The sequence below is a fragment of the Macaca fascicularis genome, chromosome 5 (assembly GCF_037993035.2).
Source record: "Macaca fascicularis isolate 582-1 chromosome 5, T2T-MFA8v1.1".
In the NCBI taxonomy this organism is placed as follows: domain Eukaryota; kingdom Metazoa; phylum Chordata; class Mammalia; order Primates; family Cercopithecidae; genus Macaca; species Macaca fascicularis.
Window position 1 is genome coordinate 114417134 of NC_088379.1, and position 24662 is coordinate 114441795.

At 38.0% G+C, this 24662-nt stretch overlaps 1 protein-coding gene and 1 long non-coding RNA gene across 3 annotated transcripts in view; one reads left to right on the forward strand and one right to left on the reverse strand.

The window, feature by feature from the left end:
• Positions 1-24662, forward strand: part of LOC123573609 (uncharacterized) — an 81050-nt gene that overhangs the window by 47591 nt on the left and 8797 nt on the right. Inside the window, exons 3-4 of the long non-coding RNA XR_012435001.1 lie at positions 10851-11020; positions 19446-19582. This is a non-coding gene — a long non-coding RNA (uncharacterized lncRNA). The remainder of the gene's footprint in view (positions 1-10850; positions 11021-19445; positions 19583-24662) is intronic.
• Positions 345-24662, reverse strand: part of COL25A1 (collagen type XXV alpha 1 chain) — a 506241-nt gene continuing 481923 nt past the window's right edge. The window contains exons 31-37 of one of the 2 annotated variants that reach the window (XM_065545315.2): positions 19310-19363; positions 14002-14055; positions 12063-12089; positions 11046-11099; positions 6104-6181; positions 4252-4290; positions 345-395 (exon numbers count right to left, since the gene is read on the reverse strand). In XM_065545315.2, the coding sequence (XP_065401387.1) occupies positions 360-395; positions 4252-4290; positions 6104-6181; positions 11046-11099; positions 12063-12089; positions 14002-14055; positions 19310-19363 (342 nt within the window). In that variant the 3' untranslated portion in view covers positions 345-359. Of the gene's footprint in view, positions 396-4251; positions 4291-6103; positions 6182-10961; positions 11100-12062; positions 12090-14001; positions 14056-19309; positions 19364-21279; positions 21316-24662 lie in introns of those variants that run through there. The other variant, XM_045392741.3, reaches the window with a different exon arrangement.

The window sequence follows — 24662 nt, forward strand, 5'->3', positions numbered from 1 at the left end:
CCTATTCCAAAAGAAGCGCTGTGCCTCTGTCATTTTTAAAAGCACCCATATTAACACTTGCTGAAATTCAGTTTATTTATATATATTTTTTAAGTCTGGTTCTGCATGTTTGCATTTGTAAACCTCTTTCCTACTTGGTCACACGAGAGACAGTGCTGGAGGCTGAATCGGTCCTCTTCCCGTGTCTTCACTGCCAAGGGCAGCCCAAGGAAAACTGGCGGCAGCAACAGGCTCAACCCCTTCGTATTTCAACCAAAGTGGCCACGTGAGCCCACAATACTGGAAGCTGAAGATCTGCAGTCAGGACTGCAACTCCCTCAAAATACAAGACAAATTGTGTGTGTGTGCTCTCCACCACCTTATCTCTTTTTGGCAATAAGCCATGGTGTAACCCCCTTGAGATGACAAAAGGAATAAAAGCTCAGATGTAATCAAAGGACTTGTGATCAGCATGCTAGCATCTGAAGTTGCACAGCAAGCAGGTTTGGCACACAGTCATGCTTTTTTAGTCAATTTCAATGGGTAGTGTAGGTATGAGTCAACGCCAACACGAAAGGTGAATAGGAATGTGATAATCAACTCTCAAATCAGTCAGTATAGTACATTTTCATAGCTTTGAGCCCATATTTGGTCACCATTTCATGTAAACTATTTCATGGCACTTTTTGTCCATGCAATTAGCAAGCCCGAAGAAGGAAAATAGCTAGTACAATCAATCATTATCTACCACTGATTTGTCCATATAAATACGTATCTTCACATAAGATAAAGAGATACTGATCTATATTTTTTGCAGGTTTCTCACTGATTTCACAAATTGCCCAATTTCAGATGTAAGTGGAGTAAAAATGGACATGTATACTATTGCCAGCAGGAAGAAGCAGCCCTATGTAAACATATCTCAGACTTGTAAAATCTGCAATTCAGTTTTCAACTATAAATATTAAAAGAGGACCATTATATACACAACTTCATGCTTGAAAGGTTAGATTCATCACTGCAGAAAAAGACAACAAAAAGATAAATACATGGAATTAGTAGTCTTGAATTAAAATTTTAAATAATATTTATTTTAAGAAAACTGGTAGAACCTTGAATAGAGTCTATAAGCCAACTGACTGGCTACCAATGAGCCAATTGATTATCTGATATGTGTGCTATATATTACTTTCTAAACTCCAAGATGTCACGGCAATTTCCATCTGAGGTTCATTCCACATTTTTCCTTTGCCACTGAGAATTTTAGGGTAAGTGTTTTGCTCAGTAACTGTTCTGGGAAAGCAGAAAATTAGGATGTTTATCACATATGTATGACAATTAAATTTAATTCTGTATTTGTAAGCTACATAATCTTCTGCAAGCATTACAATACAACCGTGGAAAGGGCTGAGGACTGACCTCGATAATGTTGTTTACTTCACCAACACCTGACTCTAATCCTCTATTCTTCAGTTCTTGGTTCCTCCTTCCTTTTGCAAGCCTTGCCCACTGTGAATGTTATGCAAGGTAGACCTGCCTGCTCTCAGGCCTTCAATCTGTATTACAGGTTCCATTGTAACCTAAGGCACCACAGATTTCTGGTTTCTCACCTCTCTCTCATAGCAGTCATAATTACTAAGGTTTTCCTAGAACTGCATTAAGTCAGAGGTCTGAGGAACAGAGGTCTTTGAGATATACACTTACAAAGCAAATCTGAGAGACATCCTTGACATTTACTCAAAGAAAAATCAGTAAGTAGAATGTACAGACAAGGAGAATAACAGAGGTCTCTTCATTCACCCTCCACAATGCATGGAGTCATCTTTAAGTTTATTTATCAACATTTGTTTTTCTCTATTCAAGGAAAATAGATGCTCTACTAGGTGTGCTTTGGAGGCTGCTTTCTAATCTTCAGAGATGGAGTTCACTCAATATTCTTGCCTGTCATGCCAATGCCAAAAAATGTGTCTATAGGAAGCACTCCTGTTTCCAAACCCTCACTTATCTCTCTTAACTCTTCCTGTGTTGGTAAATTTAGAAAACAGAACTATATCTAGAAAGAAAACTAATTTAAACAAAGATGAAATAGTTTTGCATGTATAAATCATTGAGAGGAGCATAACCAAGAGGAGGTGGTAATCAGTGATTTATATGACTGCCACAATTTGAATTTTAAGTCAAGTAAACATTTGCCACTGTGCCCTACAGCCTAATAAACACAGCAGTGTTCAAAAGGGTGATAACACCCAAAATAGGACTCACTAAAAGCAATCCGCTGACCTTATTTTAAAAATATAATTTTAAAAGTAATTTTTATTTGACTATTTTATATCACAGCTAAGTTGACCACATAAGAAATTTGAGAACGTTTTCATTTTCTAATTGTTTCTTTCCTTTCTGGGGATGGGTGGGAGAGGTTGATCAGAATGATTTGCATTTGTCTGTGTTGGGTGGATGTGGTAAACAATACTAAAGTTTCATAATTCTTATTCTTTATATAAGATGCTAGATTCATAAGATCTTTAATCTTCTGTAGCATGTAGTGTCTATTCTGTGGAAAAATATGTATTTAAAAGGAAAATTTCTGATTTTCTATTAGTATTCATATTACTACCAGCTTTGGCCATTTCATGAACCAAAAAGATGATGAGTTCTTTGTTGCCATTTAAGGGTATAATAAACCCCTTTAAAAAGGCAGCGATTCAGAGGTGGCTAAGAACGATTGTGAACCCAAGTTCTGAGTGGTGTCAGAAGGCTGGATAAAGCAAGCCTACTGCATCTCCGCTATGTGAAGTGTGCTAATGGTTGGTTTAAAAAATCATTACACTATTAGATTACAGGGCAAAGGTTAGAGAGTAAGTGGTAATTCCAGCTCAAGATGGTATTAAAAATTCTGTGAACGGGGGTTATGATAGGGGACGGATAGTTTTCTCAGGTGAAGAAGAATATGATGATAGGTCCATTTTCATGAGACCCACTTGACCCTGTATGTGATCAAGCTAATTATCTGACAGGCTGAAAGCGGAGTATGGGAAGCTACTAAATAAATGACGCTACTGAGAGAGGTTTTACTTTCTCTGGTCAAGTAGGTGAAACTGATTAAGAAAGAGAGTGAGTTATTCAGGATTTTCTCACCATGGAGTTGCTAAGGTAAGATGCAACTAAGAGAGTCAGGTTTCCCATCTTTCTGCATTGCTACATAGTTTTGCTGTAATGTTGCTAATGAAGCATGCCTGTCCAAAATTACTGAAGAAGCCACAAGGTGCTGGAGAAAAAAATTTCAAAATGATTGAAGCATCTTGTGCATTTTCTCAGCCCATTTTTACATGCTTGGAATGCTTTTATCCTTTAGTAGCATGTGCACAGCCTTTATAATTAGATCTTCACCATTATTGCATAAAGGTTTGGTATTCTCTGAATAGCACAGCTCATTCGGATGATCTCTTCCTTGCTTACAGTTTCACTGTTGCTTTCTATTGTTTCTCTCTCCCTCTCCTAGTTGTGTTACACACTAGTTCTGTGCTCTTGGAAGGTCCTTGACCTCTCTGAATTTGTTTCTTCATCTGCATCACTGAGGGTAATAAGACTTTATGGGGTCATTGTATGGATTAAATGAAATGATATTCTCTATATGAAAAGGCTTATCATACAGCCTTTGCACATAGAAGGTTCTCTATAAAAAATAAACTCCATTCCTCACTGAATACACACACAGTGACTATGGGCAGTCATATGAAGAGGCTAGAATAAACTGATTCATAAAGGACACCACTTAAATTTAATTCAGTTTCTCCTACATAACTCAAGACATCATTAAACAAATGATGCTTATGTTTTTCTGCTTTCTCAGCTCTGTGACTATATTGACAGGGTTCTACCATGTATTAGCATGTTCGTCTGTGTAAGTAAGTATAAATAGAAGAAGAATCACAATTGAGAATAGGTTTAAACATTAGGAAGACAAAGATTTTGAGAGACAAGTAAAACGTTATCAGGGTGCACTGCCCCTTTCCATTCCAAAGAAAGGATTAGATAGGGAAGGTTCCAAATTGCAATGTTTGCTAAGTATTGCGTTAGCTGATCAGTTTAGGAAGAAATCAGCAGTAAATATACTGATCAAAAGATATTCTGGAGATGAAATCTTTTGCTTTTTAATATCCAAACAACTCTTCGCAATGTCACATCCAAAGGTCTGTTCGGAATGGAAAAGGCTAGTCCAGGTTAAGAGAAAGGGAGAGTGCTTCTTTTGAGAAATTATTCAGTAAAGCCTACCTTTTGCCAACAGCCAGGCATGGGTAAGCCATCTGGCCCCTGTTTTAAAGAGAAGAAAAAGAATTCCTCAGGCTCCATAAGAGTGATTAAACTTCATAATTCACATGCTCAGAGGCTTAAAAATAAATTTCTACCCATTAGTGGCTTTGGTCATGGGCATCTTTTACTAATTAGCAACTCCCAATATATTACCCAGTGTTAGGTAAAATAAAGAAAATTCAAATGTTTTCCAGAGTGAGTACACATTTTGAAAACACATAAAGTATAGAAAATGTTATGCCTAATTTTGAAAAAGCAATTTACAAAGCATAGTGCTCTATTCATATCTATATTTTTAGATAATAAATCTATACTCAATTTCATTAAAACAGGTCTCGCTGGTATCTCTATTAAGTAAACCGAAATAACTTATCTTCCTGGTCACTATTAGACTATGGCTGAATTCATGATAATGATGAATAATCAATGATAAACCATTTCTATCCGAAGTTTGTAGCTCTTCACATGCCAGTATTTTTCACTTTTCTATATTGAAAGTAAATACAGTAGAACATACTCAATTGAATTAGAAGACAAGCAGCCTATCTATATTTTTATGATAAAATATTATCTAGAACATTCATCGATTTCTCTATTTAAATTATTCACAAGTTAACAAATTCTGAATAAAATAAGAGGTTCCTAAGTGTGGCAAAATGTATTTTAAAGTGTATGCATTCTTCAGATACAAATGATACAAATAAGGCAGGAAGAGTTGGTACATCAAGAGGGCATGCTTCTACTTTTCCCCCGACAAAATGATCATAAAATATGATTTATCATCAATACCAAGCAAACAAAGAACTAGGAACTTCATATTGAGATTTTCTAACTATAATCACTGACTGCTTAATTTTTAAAAATATAAATACAATATCTTAAAGAGAAATATAAATTTATCTTTAAAGAATCATGCTTATACCTGAAGAATAATATAAGAACATGCAGGCCAGTATAACCATCAATGCAAACATAAAAATTTTTTATTTATACCTCAGAAAATATGAATATACTTTCATTTTAAATGTAAAAAAAAAGAACACTTTTGAAAAGCTTCATAAAATATTTGGGAAAAACTGGTAATGCCAGATTGGTACAAGGAGAAGGTTCAACCAGCAGAATTTTAGATTTTAGTATCAGGAGGATTTTGAGTTCATGCCAATGGAGATAAGGGAGTTTGGTCTACTTTAGGAAAGTGAGTTTCAAAAGGAGAGACCATTAAATTGAAAAGGTTATGTGACAAAGAAGAGGGTTGGGGCTGCAGACTCTTATCATCTTTAGAAGCTCAGAGAAGTTTGGTCCTCTTCTCTGTGGTCTCTTAAAGCATTCTCTTGAATTGGTTAACACTTGACAACAGAAGCTGAATTCCGTAGGTTGGGCCTTATTTACAGCCTGATAGAAATATAGCGAAAAAGGCAGAAATACCTTTATTTGTTTTAGAGAAAAAGAAAAAAAGTCAAACTTAGGTGGAAAACCAAAAGCTATGGTCCAGCAGTGTCTTTGCATCAAATATTTTCATATAATTTTACTGTAATCTTTAAATACTTATGGAAAAAATTAATATTCCAAAGAACACAAAAAAGGTGGTCATGTCAGTTGTGAGAACAACATCAGGAGATTAATTTGCATTCATTGATAGAAACGCGTGCTTGCCCTCTGACTCTGCAGAGTGGCAGAAGGAGCCTGTTCATGCACATGCATGTAGTGTGTTTATCATGTAAAGCTTGCCCAGAATGCACCACTTTACACTGATAGAGATGAACATGTAATAAAGGAACTGCATGCAGGGTGGTAGGAAAGAGAAATACTGTACCAATTGGCAAGGGGCATCCAGCCCATCCAGGCCAGGCTGGCCTGGCTCCCCTTTTTCCCCCTTAACGCCACGGAATCCCTGTTTGTAAAGATTAACTGATAATGTTACTAACACAAGAAATCACTTAAGCACAAATTCTGCGAAACAAGTAACTACAACAACAAAAGGCTGGGAGAGGAGCAACTCTGAAGGGAAAAGTAACATCCAGTGAAGTTGGACAAAGTAAAATGGAGGGAGACATATTCCTACAACAGGGGCTTGTTTGAAAACAGTGGCCTCTCTTTGGAGGGGTATGGAATAGTGCCGGTTCCTTTCGGATCTTACATTCAGGTTCCAGTTGTGCCGTGATATTTGGGGGTTAAGAAACCAGGCAGAGCTAGTGGCCAGAGATGAGATGTGGAACATATCAGGATAACTGTGATAAATGTTTCTGGGTATCTTGAAGTCTGTGTTAAATGACCCCAATCAGAAACCCTCCTGTTACGGATCCCTCCAGCTTGCTCTTCTCCCATCTGATCCCCTCACACAAACATCTGGAGACAGTTCCAGGAGTCAGACATACCAACGGGCAGGGTGCATCTAATCCAGGAGCACCCTGTTCTCCTTTCTCCCCTTTAGGGCCCTTTTTGCCTTTCTTTCCCTTTTCCCCCTGTGGATACAAGGGTTTAAATAAAAGACAAATTTTATTTGGGGGGAAATAATGGTAATTCAAAAGATGGTTTAGGTAAGAAAATTCTGGAAGGGCATTTACCACTGTTTTCTGATTTAGGTAAGGCATGATATTATAAAAGCTAATACTTTCAGAGTGACAATGGATTCTGCGCAGGGGCATGTGGGATTTTATTTAAGATACTCAACAAGACAGAAGGAGGCTTAAAAGCTGATACATCAGAAGTGCTAACTTAGACCACAATGTCACAGTCATGAATTAGGTGTCTGAGTCACAGATCCTGTGAGGATGACAGGTACCAAAAGCATTGAAGCCAGCCAGTGGCAAATGAAGTTCAGGGAAATAATGGATACTTCACTCAATTTTCAATACCTGTCACCTTTCTTTTTTCTAATCCTGTAACAGATGAAAGCTGCATTGAACCAGAGGAAAAGGAAAGAATGTTAACAGTGTCTAGTTCTTTGAAATGTATCCAACTTTATGATTGATATTACTTGTGTAACTCTCATTCAAAAATATTCAATGTCTTAAAATATGCTATTTCTTTTAATATTTTTTATATCCTTTTGTTACAGCAAAACATTTAAAAGAAACTAAAAGCAAATACTTTCCTTATTAAGTCAGGTAACAAATGTTAAAAGTGCTAATAGTTTGCAGCAATGCCAACTGGAGAAATCGACTTATTTATAAACCTAGGGATCTTCTTTAATTCACTCTCTTACTGATCTCATGCCATGTATTTACAATGGTAAATGAGTTTCCAGCTTACTCATAATGTGACAAAAGCCAAAAAAAAAAAAAAAAATCTGTTCAGGAGAGGAAAAGCAGCTTGGACTCAGTAAAATGAGGTAGGCAGGATAATTACATAGTGGGAATGTAGATATGGAAATTAGTATTTAGGAATCAAGGTAAAGGTTGTGGGAAATCTGCATGGATCATAGGGCCAGAGGAATTAAGGAAAGGAGGCAAAAGGAGGAGAAGGAAGGAATGCACCTCAGCTGTTTTATATTAACATCAATATCTCTGCATATTTATAGACAGGGAGTTAGTGCCGTGCAGAATTCAAAATGCTATACAATACATACTTAAAAAAATGTATTCATTCTGCAATCAGGATGGGAGTTACAATAAAACTGAATAATCTCTGAAGCAAAGCAACATGAATATTGAAAGGTGAAAAGAGATACACATAACAGAAATATATGAGATGTGCATTCAAATTAATACATTCATTCTGACAGCATGAGCAAAAGCTCTTCACTTATCTCCTGTGTGCCAAAAAGATTGCATCAGAAGGCTCAGAATCAAAAACACTTGGATTTCTTGAATATGGGGCAAAGAGACATTCTCTGTGGCTTAGTTGATCATGATCAAAGACAATGATGACCCCAGAAGCCAGGGTGAAATGAGAGCAGTTGTGATAGGAAGTAAGATGGGAGGAACATTCAGAAGTAAGTTGGTCACTCACTCAAGATGGATCAACATCCTTCCTTAATAAATCACTTCAGTACCATGAGATAAAACTGATGTAAACTCATTTGGGTGAGCTCTTCTCTCCCAGAGGGCAGTGGACTCTTCTTCACATAGGTGTGTCTGAGACCGGTGTGTTGGGTATTATTACTTTGGAATTCAATTCATTATTTGATTGGCAAATCAACTCAGATTAACCACTCAACAGAAAAATGTTGTCATATGAATGTTACTGTGCCAGACTATAGGAATCATTTTTCAGTAATATTTTAGTGAGCCTCAAGCTTTACGGAAAAGAAACACTACAGTATGAAGAATAATGTGCCAATGTTATTATTAGTCAGCATTGTTTTGTAATATGTACTGATTCCCCATGCAATACAAAACCATGCCATTGTGGGTATGAGTACATGAGAGTTCTTGATAACTTTTATTTCCCATGTCAAATAATTATATACATGAATTATTCTCATTTAGAATCAATTTTTGTAAATTTAAAACTTCTAATCATGGCAGCTGAACATGGAAATATTTTGTATGGGTGATTAACATTATTCTGAGGATCAAGTTTCTAGCTTTTATGCTTTCCTATGCTGTAATGCTGGTAATTTCTTTCTCGTAAACATGAGTATCCTCCTAATGGTATTTTTTTTTTTTTTTTTTTTTTTTTTTGAGACAGGGTCTCATTCTTGTTGCCCAGGCTGGAGTGCAATGGTGTGATCTTGGCTCACTGCAACCTCCGCCTCCAGGGTTCAAGCGATTCTCCTGCCTCAGCCTCCCAACTAGCTGGGATTATAGGCACCCACCACCACCCCCAGCTAATTTTTGTATTTTTAGTAGAGACAGGGTTTCGTCATGTTAGCCAGGCTGGTCTCAAACTCCTGACCTCAAGTGATCCACCCGTCTCAGCCTCCTAAAGCGTTGGGATTACAGGAGTGAGCCACCGCGCCCGGCAGTAATATGTTTTTGCGTGATTAAGATTTTAGACTCATATAACCCATTAGGTAAATATAAAATGCATATATATATATATATATATATGTTTTTGAGTTTTTTTAGAGCCAGAGTTTTGTTCTGTCACCCAGGCTAAAGTACAGTGGTGTGAGCATAGCTCACTACAGCCTCAAACTCTTGAGTTCAAGTGATCTTCCCACCTCAGCTTCTGGAGTAGCTGGGACTACAGGTACACACCACCATGCCCCACCGTATTTTTTTTATTTTTTAGCAGAGCTGGGAGTCTCACTAGAGATGGGTTGCCCAGGCTAGTGTTAAACTCTATGCCTTAAGCAGTTCTCCTACCTTGGACTCTCAAAGCACTGGGATTATAGGCATGAACCACTGCACCCAGCCACATATCATCTTTAAAACACACTCATCTTGGGCTGAAAGCTTATATGCACAATTTATCTCAAAACATATATATTTTATAGTCAGAATTTATAATTCAGAATAAAAGAATTTTTTATACCTCAGTTTTCTTGTTTGTGAAGTGGGGAAAATAATGCCAACTTCAGGGGTTGTTATGAGGATTAAAAGACTTATCATATGTAAAGCCCTTGGGAAAGCACATAATGCTCAGTAAATGTGATGATACTGGTGATGATGACGGGGCTTTCAGATAACCACTTACGCGGGCTGTCTTACCAACGGGTGGGGGGAGAGTCTAAGCAATGCTTAAGGCCTAAAACTTACACCACAAGCTTAATAATCTTCTTTCTTTGACAACTCTCATTTAGCCTTGCTTGTCAACAGCTATGAAGGTCACTGTCCAAGAGACTTGATAGGGTTAAAGAGAGCAGGGACATAAATTAACCTGAGAAATATAACAGGTTTAAATTTGTACTGTGAAATATAGTTTCAGCCACTTTAAGATTTTCACTATTCTATTGAGGGATTGAGTTTTTGATGGCTTCTTTTGTTGTGTCCAATGTAAAAAATTCTCCTTAGATCTATTACCAGGTGAAAGACCCAAGCAAAATACTGAGAAAGGAGTGGTGGGGGAAGAGAGAGAGAGAGAGAAGGATGGAGGGAGGGAGGGTAGGAGAGAAAAGAAACAGAGAAAAGGAAAGGAGGGAAGGGGGAGGAGAAAAGAACAAAGGAGAAGAAAGGAAAAAATGGCTTTTAAAATCCATAATCCAAACTTTTCTTTTCAAGTCACAAAACCATATTGCCTGATATTGGCTCCTAAAGACCATGGAGCTGCTGGTTCAGAGATAGAACTTCAAAATCAACCTCATAAAATACACCAATATCTCCGTTTTAAAAATCCCTGTTGCTCTGAACCTGAAAGTGGCAAGTCCTAGTCCTGCGTAGTGAACTTACTGTAGTGTATCAGTCACACTGCTTCTCCTCCATTTTCAAATAAAAAATATCAAGGTACAAAACATATCTCCATTTCTCTACTGGGAAGTAGTGAAGACAAGTGAGATGCTGGCTTTGCAGGGTTCAATGAGCTCTGCCAAATACCATTGCAGATTTGTGCCATTTAATTTTACTTTTTAAAATAATTTTTTTCAAAAATCCTTTACTTTTCAATAAATTGGTATCAGGTGGTTGAAAAACTGTAGCTTGAATATCTGGGGATAATAATTTTTTCTTCTATGCCAGGCAGCGCCCTTACTCTGGCAGCACAGCCTTCTTCATTCCTCTCTGAAGACCTGATTCCTTAAATCAGGCATCAGTATGTTTTTGGAGCACAGGATGGAAAAAGATTAAGTGTCAAATGGAATCACACAAGCTGAACAGCAAAGCAGACAGCAGGAGAAGAATCAAACAAGGTATATGCTGGGATGGAGAGGTTACCTTTTCTCCCTTTTCTCCTAGATCGCCCTTCTCACCCCGTGGACCAGGGAAGCCCTGTAAGATAAAAAGCAAACCAAAAAGATCTATTGGTGTAATAGTGGCAAAATCATCTAGAAACAAATATTTTAGGATTTTACATTTCTGAACTTAAATATAACACAAAATGGCTCACCAGTCTTAAGACTGGTGAGATAATAAAGCAGTGCTTAGAAATGTAAGTTTTCTAATGTCTCAATTATCTATACACAACAGGTTGCTTGCTTTTTCTTTTAAGACGTAGAGAGTAGAAAGAATATCAGGATACTAGTTTGAATTCTTGGAAGTTCACTGATTTGTGCAGATTTGGGCAAATCACTTACCTCTCTGTACTTTAGTCCCTTGACTGTAAAATGGGGTTAATGATATCCACCCAACAGCTGTTGTGAATGTTAAACGTGGTGATGCACTACAAAGTACCAGAATGATGCCTGCCCATAACAGGTGCTCATAAACAGTAACTAGTATTTGTATTACTTTTGGTATTCTCATTATTCATGTAATACAGGATGAGCAGTGATTGTGTCTAGAGGCATTTGCTTTTGACATTCTCTATTTTCACAGAAACATATTAGCATAAGATATATAAGGACTAAATGCTAAAGGAAAAAAATACTGCCTAACTGCTTTGAGAAAAAAAACATATCATTCTGTAAGGATAGCATGTGAGAAGTATGTTTATTTTATGCATATTTTTCATAAATAGGTCATACTGATGTTAAGAGTATCCTCAACTTGGGAAAGTATTTTGAAGTGCCACTATCCACTACTAGTTATTAATTTTATACAAGATAATTGTGTTTTTTTGCTTTTCTGTTTTATCTCATGCAAACACTACTGTATATTGCTGTTTACATGCACAGCAATATATGTTCTATGCATACCTATATGCACAGAAAATAAGTATTCTTTTTGTTATTGATGATGGAGACCATCAACATCTATTATAATAGGATGATGTTTATTGTACTTATTACTTACATCAAGACCAGGCTCTCCATCTTTCCCCTGCCAAAGAACCATAGTAGCTACATTAGTGTTTCTAAGTTTTATGAATAGATTATAGATTTATTTAAGGCTGTCTGAACATGCAACACTAGTACTAGAATAACTACTTCAGAAATGTGAAAAAGATTCTCATTTGGATTAGTGACTGTTAGTGTTGCAGTTAAGTGTCATGAAAATTTTATATGATATATTGGGTTAAATAGACTAATATTCTGCTGGTGTTTAAGGCTTGGTAGCTAAGTTATCAGTCCAGGAGTTACACTGAAAGCAAAAATACTGTTTAGTTGATTAGTGACTGTTAGTGTTAAAGTTAAGGGTCATGAAAATTTTATATGATATATTGGGTTAAATAGACTAATATTCTGCTGGTGTTTAAACCTTGGTATCTAAGTTACCAGTCCAGGAGTTAAGTTAAAAGCAAAAATACTGTTTAGTTGAATTAAAAACATACCAGCACTAATAGAGGATATGAATCAATGCTACTTTAATTCGATAACTTAGTAGTTAGCTCACAAATGAGTAAAGAATGTAGAAATACAGTTTTAATTTGGCTAGATGTGCACACCATGTACGAAGGGTGTGAAGATTGCAACTGAAAAGCTGTTTTTAAGTAAGCTTTGTAAATGAATAATCCCCAAATATTTTTTTTAAAAGTCGTAAGACTTAGGCAAGAATGATAAATTCACTCCCATGGTGCAGATTATCATGGTGATGACCCTATTGTGTCATAGTATGGATCCATCCAAAGTTCACAAAAGGCTACTTTGATTCCATCAATTAGATTTTGAAACCTATTTCAAAATCAGCATCTTTTTTTTTTATTATTTAGCACTGAGGTAATCATGGACTATGTTTGTTATTTCAATTCATAAAAAGCATGTGGGAGATATGGAAAGGTTAAAACCCTTAATGCAACATACGCTTCTACTGTCATCCTACCCTATCTTAATGAATCAATTATAATCATTCCCAAGATGATATTTTTAAGGCAAATCAGAGGTCTCAATATGAATTCTGTGTAATTAAGAATTTTCAGGCCAGGCACAGTGTCTCATGCCTATAAATCGAGCACTTTGAGAGGCCGAGAAGGGCGGATCACTTGAGGTCAAGAGTTTGAGACCAGCCTGGCCAACATAGTGAAACCCCATCTCTACTAAAAATACAAAAATTAGCTGGGCGTGGTGGCACACATCTGTAATCCCAGCTACTCGGGAGGCTGAGGCAGGAGAATCGCTTGAACCTGGGATGTGGAGGTCGCAGTGAGCCAAGATCACGCCACTGCACTCCAGCCTGGGCAAAAGAGCAAGACTCCATCTCAAATAATAATAATAATAATAATAATAATAATAATTTTCAGAAGACAGAACGTTATCAATGTTCTATGTTCTGAAGATCATTTGTCATCACAGTAATTTAGAAAGTCAGAAACATCAAGTCGTCATAAATATCAATGTAATTTGGGGAATACTTTTTACTAGCAAGAGTCATTTTAGTAAATAGTCTATAGGAACAGATAAAGTCTGAAGAAGGCTGTTTTCAATGAAGCTTCCACAGCCATTTTTGGATCCAGTGACCTTCCAAGGAAGTACCAGTTATGAGTGTCCAGTCAGATGACGTAGGGAGGGCATCTTCTGACAGGATCCTGTTCTTGGGTTAACAGTTTATTCTAGAGACAGACTCTGATCTTGTCAATCTCGTGAAGTGCCTGGATATGTGTCTGTACATGATAAGAGGGCGAGATACTGAATATGACCTATTTGTGAAGCACATGGAATTACTGGATTTATAGGTAATGAGTGGATTGCTGTTTCTTCTCTAACATTAGTCTGCCACAAGGGAAGGGTTAACCGTGTCAGTGACTGGTCATCTATGCATGCGGAAGGTGGGGATGTGCATGTGACCGGGAACTCACAGGCAGCCCATAGGGCCCTCTTGGTCCAGGCTCTCCCATAGCTCCTTTTTCACCCTAAAATGAAAAGTAGAAAGTTCAAATCATACACACACACCCCCATTCACACACTCCCTCTCATGCCCTATGTCTAAAGCCTCTATTTCAAGGACCATTCTATGAAAATCTCAAAGATTTAGGCTCTTACAGAGTCACTGCCAGTGATATTTGGAAAGTAATCTACAGTAGCATCTTTTGCTAAATCACCTTTGAAAGAGGGGCAGCACAAGATTGCCGCTGGCCAGCTGTGCAAAAGCATTTGTATATCTCAGATGCCATACTTGGGTTTCTTTGGCATTAGTGTGAAGCATTTATTTGTTACTAATTATTTTGTTGGCACCTTTAAACGTAAGAATAAAGTGCCATTCTTTTTTGAGACAGGGTCTCCCTCTTTCATTCAGGCTGGAGTGTAGTGGTATGATCACGGCTCACTGAAACCTTAAACTACTGGGCCTAAGCGATCCTCCCACCTCGACCTCCTGAGTAGCTGGGACTACAGGCAAGCACCACTATGCCCAGGTAGTTTTTAAATTATTTGTAGTGATGGAGGTCTTACTATGTTGTCCAGGCTGGTCTTGAACTCTGGGGCCTCAAGCAATCCTCCCACCTTGGACTCCCAAAGTGTTGGGATTACAGGCTTGAACCACAGTGCCTGGCCTGAAATGTCTTTTCTTCTATCAAAAAACAATTATTCAGGGAAACCCTTCCTTGATTGCCCACTTCCTACCACCAGCTGTATTTTATTTCACAGCCCTTAGACACCAGAAGATGCATAAAGCTCGTGACCTGCTTATTCTCTGCTACCCTCACTAGAATACACACATGAAGGTTCTGGGGCCTCTAGCTTTGTTGTTCCCTATAGCATCCTCATAGCTTAGAATAGTGTTAGGCACATCAGGAACTGTTTGTTGAATGAATGAGTCAAAGCAAATCTATATAATCATGGACACAGTTTGCTTCCTTTCTGAAAAAGAGGATTTATGTATTTTTTTTATTTATTTTTTATTCTGAGACACAGTCTTGCTCTGTTGCCCAGGCTAGAGTATAGTGGCACAATCTCGGCTCACTGCAACCTCCACATCCCGGGTTCAAGCAATTCTCCTGCCTCAGCCTCCCGAGTAGCCGGGATTACAGGCGCCTGTCACCACGCCTGGCCAATTTTTGTATTTTTAGCAGAGATGGGGTTTCACCATGTTGGCCAGGCTGGTTTGGGAGTCCTGACTTCAGGTGATCCACTCACCTGAGCCTCCCAAAGTGCTGGGATTACAGAGGTGAGCCACCATGCCTGGCTTGAAAAAAAAGGGTTTAAAAACTTTCAACCCCTCTGAATGCTAGATAAAGTAGGTATATGTTATCTTCCTCACTTTCTCTCCAAGTGCCTATTTAAATAGAATAGCTTTCCCCATCTTACATGATATTCTTGAATGCTTATAAAGAATAAGTATTATTGGAGGTAATCTTGTGAATAGAATAATTGTGATGTTAAAGAAAGGGATGTTCTGTATTTCAAATGGTGTTTTCTGCTGCTGCCATCTCCAAATTGAAGTATTTGTCAGTATTTAGTATGAAAACTTCAGGAGTAATGGTGATTTTATATAAGTAGCCAAACAGAAAATCTTATCTCCTTTTATCATACCCCTGAAGGAGTTTAAAGGTTAGCAAATCTTTTTTCTTGGCAAAACACCAGGTTCACCTGATAACAGTGCCTGCAGAGCTACCTGATATGCCTGTGTTTCTCCAGATTCCCATGTGAGCAAATTTCAGGTCCCTGTTGGCATTTTCTTTATCTAAATTTGAGGGGTCAGTGGAACTAATTAACACTGTCACCTACAGGCAATATGGTACAGGTGAGATTACTGAAAATAAATATGATAAAAGCTTAAACTTTTTACTCATTATTACTTTATGGTTATTACTAAAGCAGAAGCAATTGCACTCAGCACAGTGGCCAGATTTTAAATGAAACATTAAACATTTTTTTAAGAAGGGAATTTTCTTAACTTGTTAAGAGACACCTATAAAAAATATCTACAGCATAGGACTTAATAGTGAAATATCAAAAACAATCCCTTTAAGAATGGAGCAAGGGATGGGTGCAGTGGCTTATGCCTGTAATACCAGCATTTTGGGAGTTCAAGGCAGGAGGATCATTTGAGGCCAGGAGTTTGAGACCAGCCTGAGGACCAAGGTAACACTCTATCTCAAAAAAAAACAACCAAACAAAGTAACTAGTAAGATGTGTGTGTGTAAGTCTGTGTCTGTTTGTCTGTCTGTCTGTCTATCTATCTATCTATCTATCTATCTATCATCTATCTAATCTATCTGTGTGTGTGTGTGTGTGTGTGTGTGTATGTGCGCATGCACGCACGTGTAGTGGGAGGTGAGGGTTTTAAGGAAAGATCCACATAAACTGGACTGTGTCTAGTTTGAAATAACTGAAACAACTCCACAGATTAGAATGGGTCTAATTGGAAAAATCTCCATAGATTATTTTGATATAACCATTCCCTTCTCCGCTGAGAATCTTGGCTTTGTCTTATTCTTCAAACAAATATACTATGGCTTATTTGAATAAAGCTGTCACTAAAACAGGTGTCTGTGAAACTCCTCTTCTAGAACAGCCCACCCCCAATAATTACTTCAAGCTATTAATGACAATTCCATTTCTCTTGCCAGTTACTGCCTCAGAAGTGGACAGCTGACCCAGTGCTGGCAAATGAGGTGTCAGGGGCATCAGCCAGGAAGCGCTGGGGAAGCTTCCTCTCTGCTCAGGAAGAGACATGGGGGTAGTCTCTCCGTTCTCTGCTGGTGTCTCACTAGAGAGGATGCTTGGACCACTGTGCCCAGCTTGTCTATGGTCAGAAGACAAAGCCAACATGTGGAAAAGGGCTCCCAAGCAAAACCTAGAGTCCTCCTTTGAATATTTTCTTATATAAAATAATGTATTTCTTTATTGTGTAAGCCATTTTGAATTTGGGTTCTGTCACTTAGAGCCAAAAAGCATTCTAATGATTCCAGCTTGAAAGCTTTTAGGAACGAAATATTAACACAGGGATTTGAATGTACAACTCCTTTTCCTGGATTAAGCAATTCCAAAAGTATTTTTCAACCTCTCAAGCTTAATATACTTTATAGGGTTCCAAAGCCAAATGAAGAAATCAGCTAAGGTAGGGAGGATCAGGTGCTTGCAGAGTGGAATATTAATGCTGTCAGTCATACACTTGAAAATGTTTGAATAACATTGCCTGTCAAATGCATGGTTTCTTTTAGGTTGTTCTAATTTCATTTGGGTTCTTTAATTTGCACGTCAACACTGAGGCGTTATCCTAGAACACCTCCCTTTGCTGATTCTGACTTCTTTAAAATTTGAAACTTTTTCGAGAGAATCCAGATGGCGCCTCCATCAATTAACTCTGAGAATCACACTCCAGTTCAGCACTTCCAGTGAGGGGCACTTGGAGAGTACTGATATATGATCCAGTTAAGATAGTTAACATCCTGAGTAAATACAAGAGTAACACTTTACACTGCACACCATTTGACTGAAACTATGCCTTCAAATTCTTAGCAATTTCATTTGCTCTTCTGGTTAATTCTGCTCCAGCACTGAGACCTGATACTCTTGTGACATTGTGGAGCTATCGGAAGTAGCAGCTGATTTACCACATGGTAAACCCTCTTGAGCCCCAGGGCATTCTGCCAAAAGACTGCCTGAGATTTGCTGCTCCATTTTTAGTACATGGGCTGGGTTTCTTCATACAATGCTTGAAAGCCAATATGCGTCAGCAGCGTTGAGGCTTTTAGCTTTTAAATATTTTTAATTAAGATGATCTTCAGAAGTCATTGGTTTGATCTTAGAAATATGACAATTGCACATTCAGATTATACGTTCCCTTAGAACTCATCTCTTTCTACAAGCATTCTTGGATAAAGCCAATCTTCATCACTGTACAGCTTGTACTATTTGTATTATTTTGGCCTCATTCTCTGGTTATTTCCTGCATGCATTTTTCTTTCTCTGCAATTAGATTGTAAACTCTTCTAGGTCAAGAAGAATAGCTGCTTTTTTTTTTGCAGCATTCAGTATATATTAATAAATATTAATAAAAATATTAATAAAAGACGGGAGATAATTAATCAATTATAATGGTATTTATTATTCAATGTACTGAAGCAAATGAGCAAAATAGGCTTTGCCTAAGTGGGAGGAGAGTGTTTCCATCTCACACTAGCAGTGATACCATGCTTTGCACATCGTAGCATTTGGTAAATATTTCCCAAATGAATGAGATCACTCTACAGAACACAGAATTATAGAGTTGGAAGGTATGTTAAAGAAATGACTACTGGCCCTCTTTTTTTAAAGCAAATTATCCCAGACTGATGAAATCTATCTAGTTTTTAAAAGACCACAAACTTGCACAGTGAATCATTCCAACATTTTGAAGCCCTCACTATTAAAATACTTTCTTTATATCCTGTCCTGGATGGTAGGGAAATTGATGACATAATTTCACTCAGACACACAAAAATACTTCTAAGATTTCCAAGGTGAGGAAAAGAAATAGTGGGAGAAAAAGAGAAAGAGAGAGAGAGCGCGAGAGAGCGCAAGCATGAGAGGGAGAAGAGAGAAGAAAGTTTCAAGTAGATGACCATTTATCTTCCATTCTGAATGTCTTTTTTTTTCCCCAAAAGATATGGAAACGTGGCCTAGCAATAGAGAGGTTAGTGAAAGGTTTTTGTTTTATAATGCACTGAAATTATTTCCTTATGGTTAAAGAAAAACAGCCTATCCTTTAGCTTTAAAAAAGGGGGAGCATGTGTAACTGTGCAGAAAAGAATACTTAGGTTTCATTATTTCCTTTGGAAAAAAGTTATAAGCTACTCTGAATGAGTACAGTAGCTTTATATAAAAGATTATCAACCAGAATACGTACTCCTGGAAATTTTAGCTCCATTGACTTCAACTTTCTGGATGAAGGCCAAATGAAAATATCTTCCTTATGGGTGAAGGAAGAATCATCTGAGCTATTTATTTTAGCTATGTAAATGTATGTGTTGTTTTTATTAAGGCAGCCATGTTCTATTTTATGCTCTGTGGTTTTCTTCTCTCAATATTAGGACTCTGAATAGAACTTAGAATGGTATCTCTTTTTATTTAATATTAGATAGCCCTTTATTTCTTCTGAAAAATGAACACTTCAACTAATATGGAAAAGCCATGCTCTGTGTTTTCTTTAGTACAAGCTTCATAACCTCAGCAACAACTTACTCTTTCTCCTTTGGGACCTGCAGGGCCATGGGGTCCCATAGGACCATCTGTTCCCTAAAAAAAAAAAAAGATAATATGAGATATATCACAAGGGCTGCAGGAATAGCAGTTATAATTTATCCTGAATTTTTCCTAGGTGAATGGTGCCTAAGAATACCAGTAAGACAACTCATCTCCTTTCAAAGTGCTTCATGCTTGATTATTTCAGGCCAGCGGTTTTCAAGAAACTCATGCAAAAAGGATGAATTATATAACTGCATGTTTCAATGAAAGGTACACACAAAAAGCTGCATATCATATTTAATTATATCTTTTTCCTCTGACTAAATAAAGCATCATTGGCCGGGTGCAGTAGCTCAAGCCTGTAATCCCAGCACTTTGGGAGGCTGAGGTGGGTGGATCATCTGAGGTCAGGAGTTTGAGGCCAGCCAGCCTGGCCAACATGGTGAAACCTCGTCTCTATTAAAAACACAAAAATTAACTGGGCATGGTGGTGGGCACCTGTATTCCCCTACTCAGGAGGCTGAGATTGTAGTGAGCCAAGATCGTGCCACTGCACTCCAGCCTGGGCAACAGGGCGAGACTCGGTGTCAAAAAATAATAAATAAATAAATAAATAGAGCATCTTCACTTTGCCCCATAATCCTAAGAAGAAAAATGTAATTGTTTTTCCTTCCTGTCACCTTTTCCTCAAGCCCTTCTCTACAGTCACTGCCACCCTTAGCCGGGCAAGCTCTGAACTCTTGTTTTCAGCTATTTAAGAGGCTTGAACAGTTACACAAGTAGAAGAAAATTATGAAGCAAATGAAAACAGTGTGTAACTGTTCAATCCAAACTTTCTGCAGCTCTCTTGGGGGCAGCAGGCGCTTACAGGAAAGGAATCATTCTTATAGATTCTGCGGCAGTGGCTAGTCACTAGGCTTACAACTCACAAACCAGGCAGCCAAGATGAACTTAAATATAGAATTCCCTTTTGTACCCCTGGTTAGTTCAGGATTAGGATTTCTGCGGGAGAAGAGGTGATATTTGAATGAATATAAGAACGCTGAGGTCCAGTGAAAATCATGACTGCCTGAAATAAGTTTTTAGAATTGAAAAGATGGGAATTTCTTTTAGATTCTTAAAACTGTAGCCAGGACTTCGAGTATACTTGCTCATTTCCAGGATGACTATGTTTAGATTCACACAAAATGGATTATAATATTTGCAAATGTAGGAACTATTTCAGCATGATTTTTCTTTAGTATTCCCATTTCTGTTCTACTATTCTGGTTTATTCTGTTAGAGCCTTGTGATAAGAAAGAATTCAGAGTTTAAAATTCATTCTAATGTTGCCGAATTCTCATCAGCTTAACTGATATTTTTCTTACTGCCTGATTTCAAAGTTCACGTTCAGAAGACTTCTAAATACTGAGTATTTGTGGCTGAAATTTAAGAGCTGGAGCTGTTAAGAACCAAAGAAAAAAAGACAAAATGACAGAAGACAGACAAGTCATTTCTATGAACAGAAATTGAAAGTTAGTGCCAAGGAAGAAGTTACATTTGATGGGCATAAGTCTAAAAGGAAAAGCAAGTTACAATAATTTCACATTATTTTAATCTTTTCAGAGGGCCGCTCTCATGGAATTGTAGGGGATGTCTGTCTACTGGTTCTGGAAAAATTCGTCCGGGATTCTAAGATAATGAAGCCCATTAGTCTGGTCATTCTTCCCACCTAGCAAATTATCCAGACTTGAACACAAGCTTCAGAAAGACATTCTGGCAGTTTAGCTGTTCTCCAGACAGAGTTGCAACCGTCCTCTGTCCACCTTTCCCCTCTTTGCGGCCATCTTTGTCCACCTTCCCCTTTTACGACAGCTCTAAGTACACCCTCATCATTTGATGGGAGGACATGGAGCAAAGGGGTCTGTCCTGAAGTGCACGATTCACAGCCACAAAACATGTCAGAACAAGACAAGGGACTGACTCACCCGGGATCCTGGCTTTCCGTCTAAGCCAGATGCTCCCTGTGTGATTTGGTTGGTAGCAGGGTTGGTGGGTGTAACACGAATGACAAGAACAGAGATTAGTATGAGGTACCGATGAACAAATGTAACACTTCAAACAACATAATACGCAGTTACAGGGTTCTGGGATGAATATCACATTGCTACAAATTGTTAGTTAAAAAAAAAAAAAAACCACATGACAAACACCCCACAGATGATGGCATTTTAATGACATTTCTATTTGACAAATTCTTATTTAGAAATCAAGCTAATGAAGTGTATAAACTGGGCTACAAAGTAGTTACTCATAACAGTCGCAGGCTTCTATCTAATTTCCCTATGAAATTCATTTTCTAAAGACTATGCTGTTCACCATATATTTCTTTAGGTTCTGAAGAGAAAAGAATGGGCTAAAAAAAGGGCTCATTATAATAATCAATCAAATTTAGCATTTCAGAGAGAAAAAAAGAGCTCTGGTTATACTTGTTAAAATAGTGTTTATGAATAACAAATGCAGGGTTTTCACATGTTAGGATGACTCTTGGTGGATTTTACATCAACAATAATTACTCATTGTTTTCTCATTTGTTCCTACTGTTCACACTACCTTCCACTAGAGGGACTTCTAGGAAAGGGAAAAAGCCAGAAAACAGTTCGTGCGACCAAGCAAAAAATAACTTCCAAACTAAATTGTTTCTCGATTCCTTCAAATAATCTTTACATCAAAGCCCGACTGGGGAAATAACTTTAAAAATTTAATGTTCTCAGACAATGCACGCTTTTCTTCACTTTGAACTCTAGGCTACACATAAATAGTGTATGATTAAAAAATGGCATTTTCAATGTTTGTTTCAAGAATAAGCACAATTATTTCTTTGATACGGCTTTTGTGTTTCAAAGCGCTAGTATTTATTTATAGTCCTTTAAAAATATTGGTTAGATCAAGGAGTATTTAAGAAAGAAAATGCACTGGCCCTAAAAATTCTCTTGTCAAGATCGCAGAACTATTTCCCAATTTTATGCTTCAGATGCAGTTAATAATACAAAATGGAAAAAAAAAATCGATTCCAGATGAAAACTCTATATACATGTTGGGTATTTTGAGTTTTTATTTTAAAATTTCTTCTGTATAATCCTATTATGAGCCATACTATAACTGCAAAATACATACTTTTTTTTTTTTTTTTTTTTTTTTTGAGATGGAGTTTCACCCTTGTTGCCCAGACTGAAGTGCAATGGCACAATCTTGGCTCACTGCAACCTCCATCTCCCAGGTTCAAGCGATTCTCCTGCCTCAGCCTCCCGAATAGCTGGGATTACAGGCATGCGCCATCACACCCAGCTAATTTTTGTGTTTTTAGTAGAGACAGGGTTTCATCATGTTGGCCAGGCTGGTCTCAAACTCCTGATGTCCACTGATCACCTGCACTTTGGGAGATCACTGGCTAGTCTCAAACTCCTGATCTCCCAAAGTGCTGGGATTACAGGTGTGAGCCACCGTGCCTGGCCTACGTACATCTTTTTTTTTTTTTTTTTTTTTGAGATGGAGTCTCGCACTGTCGCCTAGGCTGGAGTGCAGTGGTGTGATCTCAGCTCACTGCAACCTCCACCTCCCAGGTTTATGCCATTCTCCTGCCTCAGCCTCCCAAGTAGCTGGGACTACAGGCGCCTGCCACCACACCCGGCTAATTTTTTTATTTTTAGTCGAGACAGGGTTTGTTAGCCAGGATGGTCTTGATCTCCTGACCTGGTGATCCACCCGCCTCGGCCACCCAAAGTGCTGGGATTACAGGCATGAGCCACTGTGCCCAGCCTTACATATGTCTTTTGTTAGCAATAATTACAATAAAAATGTATATTGTTGTTTGTTTGTTTAAGGTTAGCATAGGTACAGCTGTTAGCTAAATGTTCCATAAAAATTATCAATAGCCCTAAATTTTAAATTAGGGCAGACTTTAAATAAATCAGATTGAAAGTTTAAATAAAATAGAAAATCTAAACTTTCTTTTGCCTTTTGATACTTTCTTCAGTTACCATTATTATAACATTTGAAAATAAATGGGCCGGGCGCGGTGGCTCAAGCCTGTAATCCCAGCACTTTGGGAGGCCGAGACGGGCGGATCACGAGGTCAGGAGATCGAGACCATCCTGGTTAACACGGTGAAACCCCGTCTCTACTAAAAAATACAAAAAACTAGCCGGCCGAGGTGGCGGACGCCTGTAGTCCCAGCTACTCGGGAGGCGGAGGCAGGAGAATGGCGTGAACCCGGGAGGCGGAGCTTGCAGTGAGCTGAGATCCGGCCACTGCACTCCAGCCTGGGTGACAGCGCGAGACTCCGTCTCAAAAAAAAAAAAAAAAAAAAAAAAAAAAAAAAAAAAAAAGAAAATAAATGTAGGCCAGGCATAGTGGCTCACATCTATAATCCCACAGCTTTTAGAGGCTGAGGAGGAAAGACTGTTTGAGGCCATGAGTTAGAGATCAGCGTGGGAAACATTGCGAGACCCAATCTCTGTAAAATATTTAAAAAAATAAATCGCTTGAGCCCAGGACTTTGAAGCTGCAGTGAGCTATGATTGTACCATTAGACTCTAGCCTGGTGACAGAGTGAGACGCTGTCTCAAAAAGAGAAAAAAGAAAATAAATGGTGAAATTGTAATAATTTTACACTGATACTATTATATCTACCTAGAATGCTGAATTAATGACTCACATAAATTATAGAGGTTTTATGCCTGTAGTCCATTGATCTAATTGGTGTGATTAATTGATTAAACCTATATTCTAGGCTGGGCTGGTGGCTCATACCTGTAATACCAGCACTTTGTGAGGCTGAGGCGGGTGGATCACCTGAGGTCAGGAGTTTGAGACCAGCGTGTCCAACGTGGTGAAACCCCATCTCTACTAAAAATAGAAAACTTAGCTGGGCATGGTGGTGCGCACTTGTAATCCCAGCTACTCGGGAGGCTGAGGCACAAGAATTGCTTGAACCCGGGAGATGGAAGTTGTGGTGAGCCGAGATGGCACCACTGCACTCCAGCCTGGGTGACAGAGAGAGCCTCTGTCTCAAAAATAAATAAATTAAATAAACCTATATTTTAATACAAGGTTTACGTCAGTCATTCAATAAATAAATACCTAATGACCATCTACTATATGTGGGATGTATGTAAGGCACTTGCTATCAACTGGCATAAAGTATAATACCCATGGCAAAAATGAAATAAGTGGTCATCAGCTTTTTTTCCTCCCACATTTCAAATTGTGTATAAACTATATTCTGCTACTGATTTTATGTCATATTTTACTCATGTAATCTGTATTGTTCTTTGTTGATTTGTATCTGTATTCACCTAATAGGTAGCAT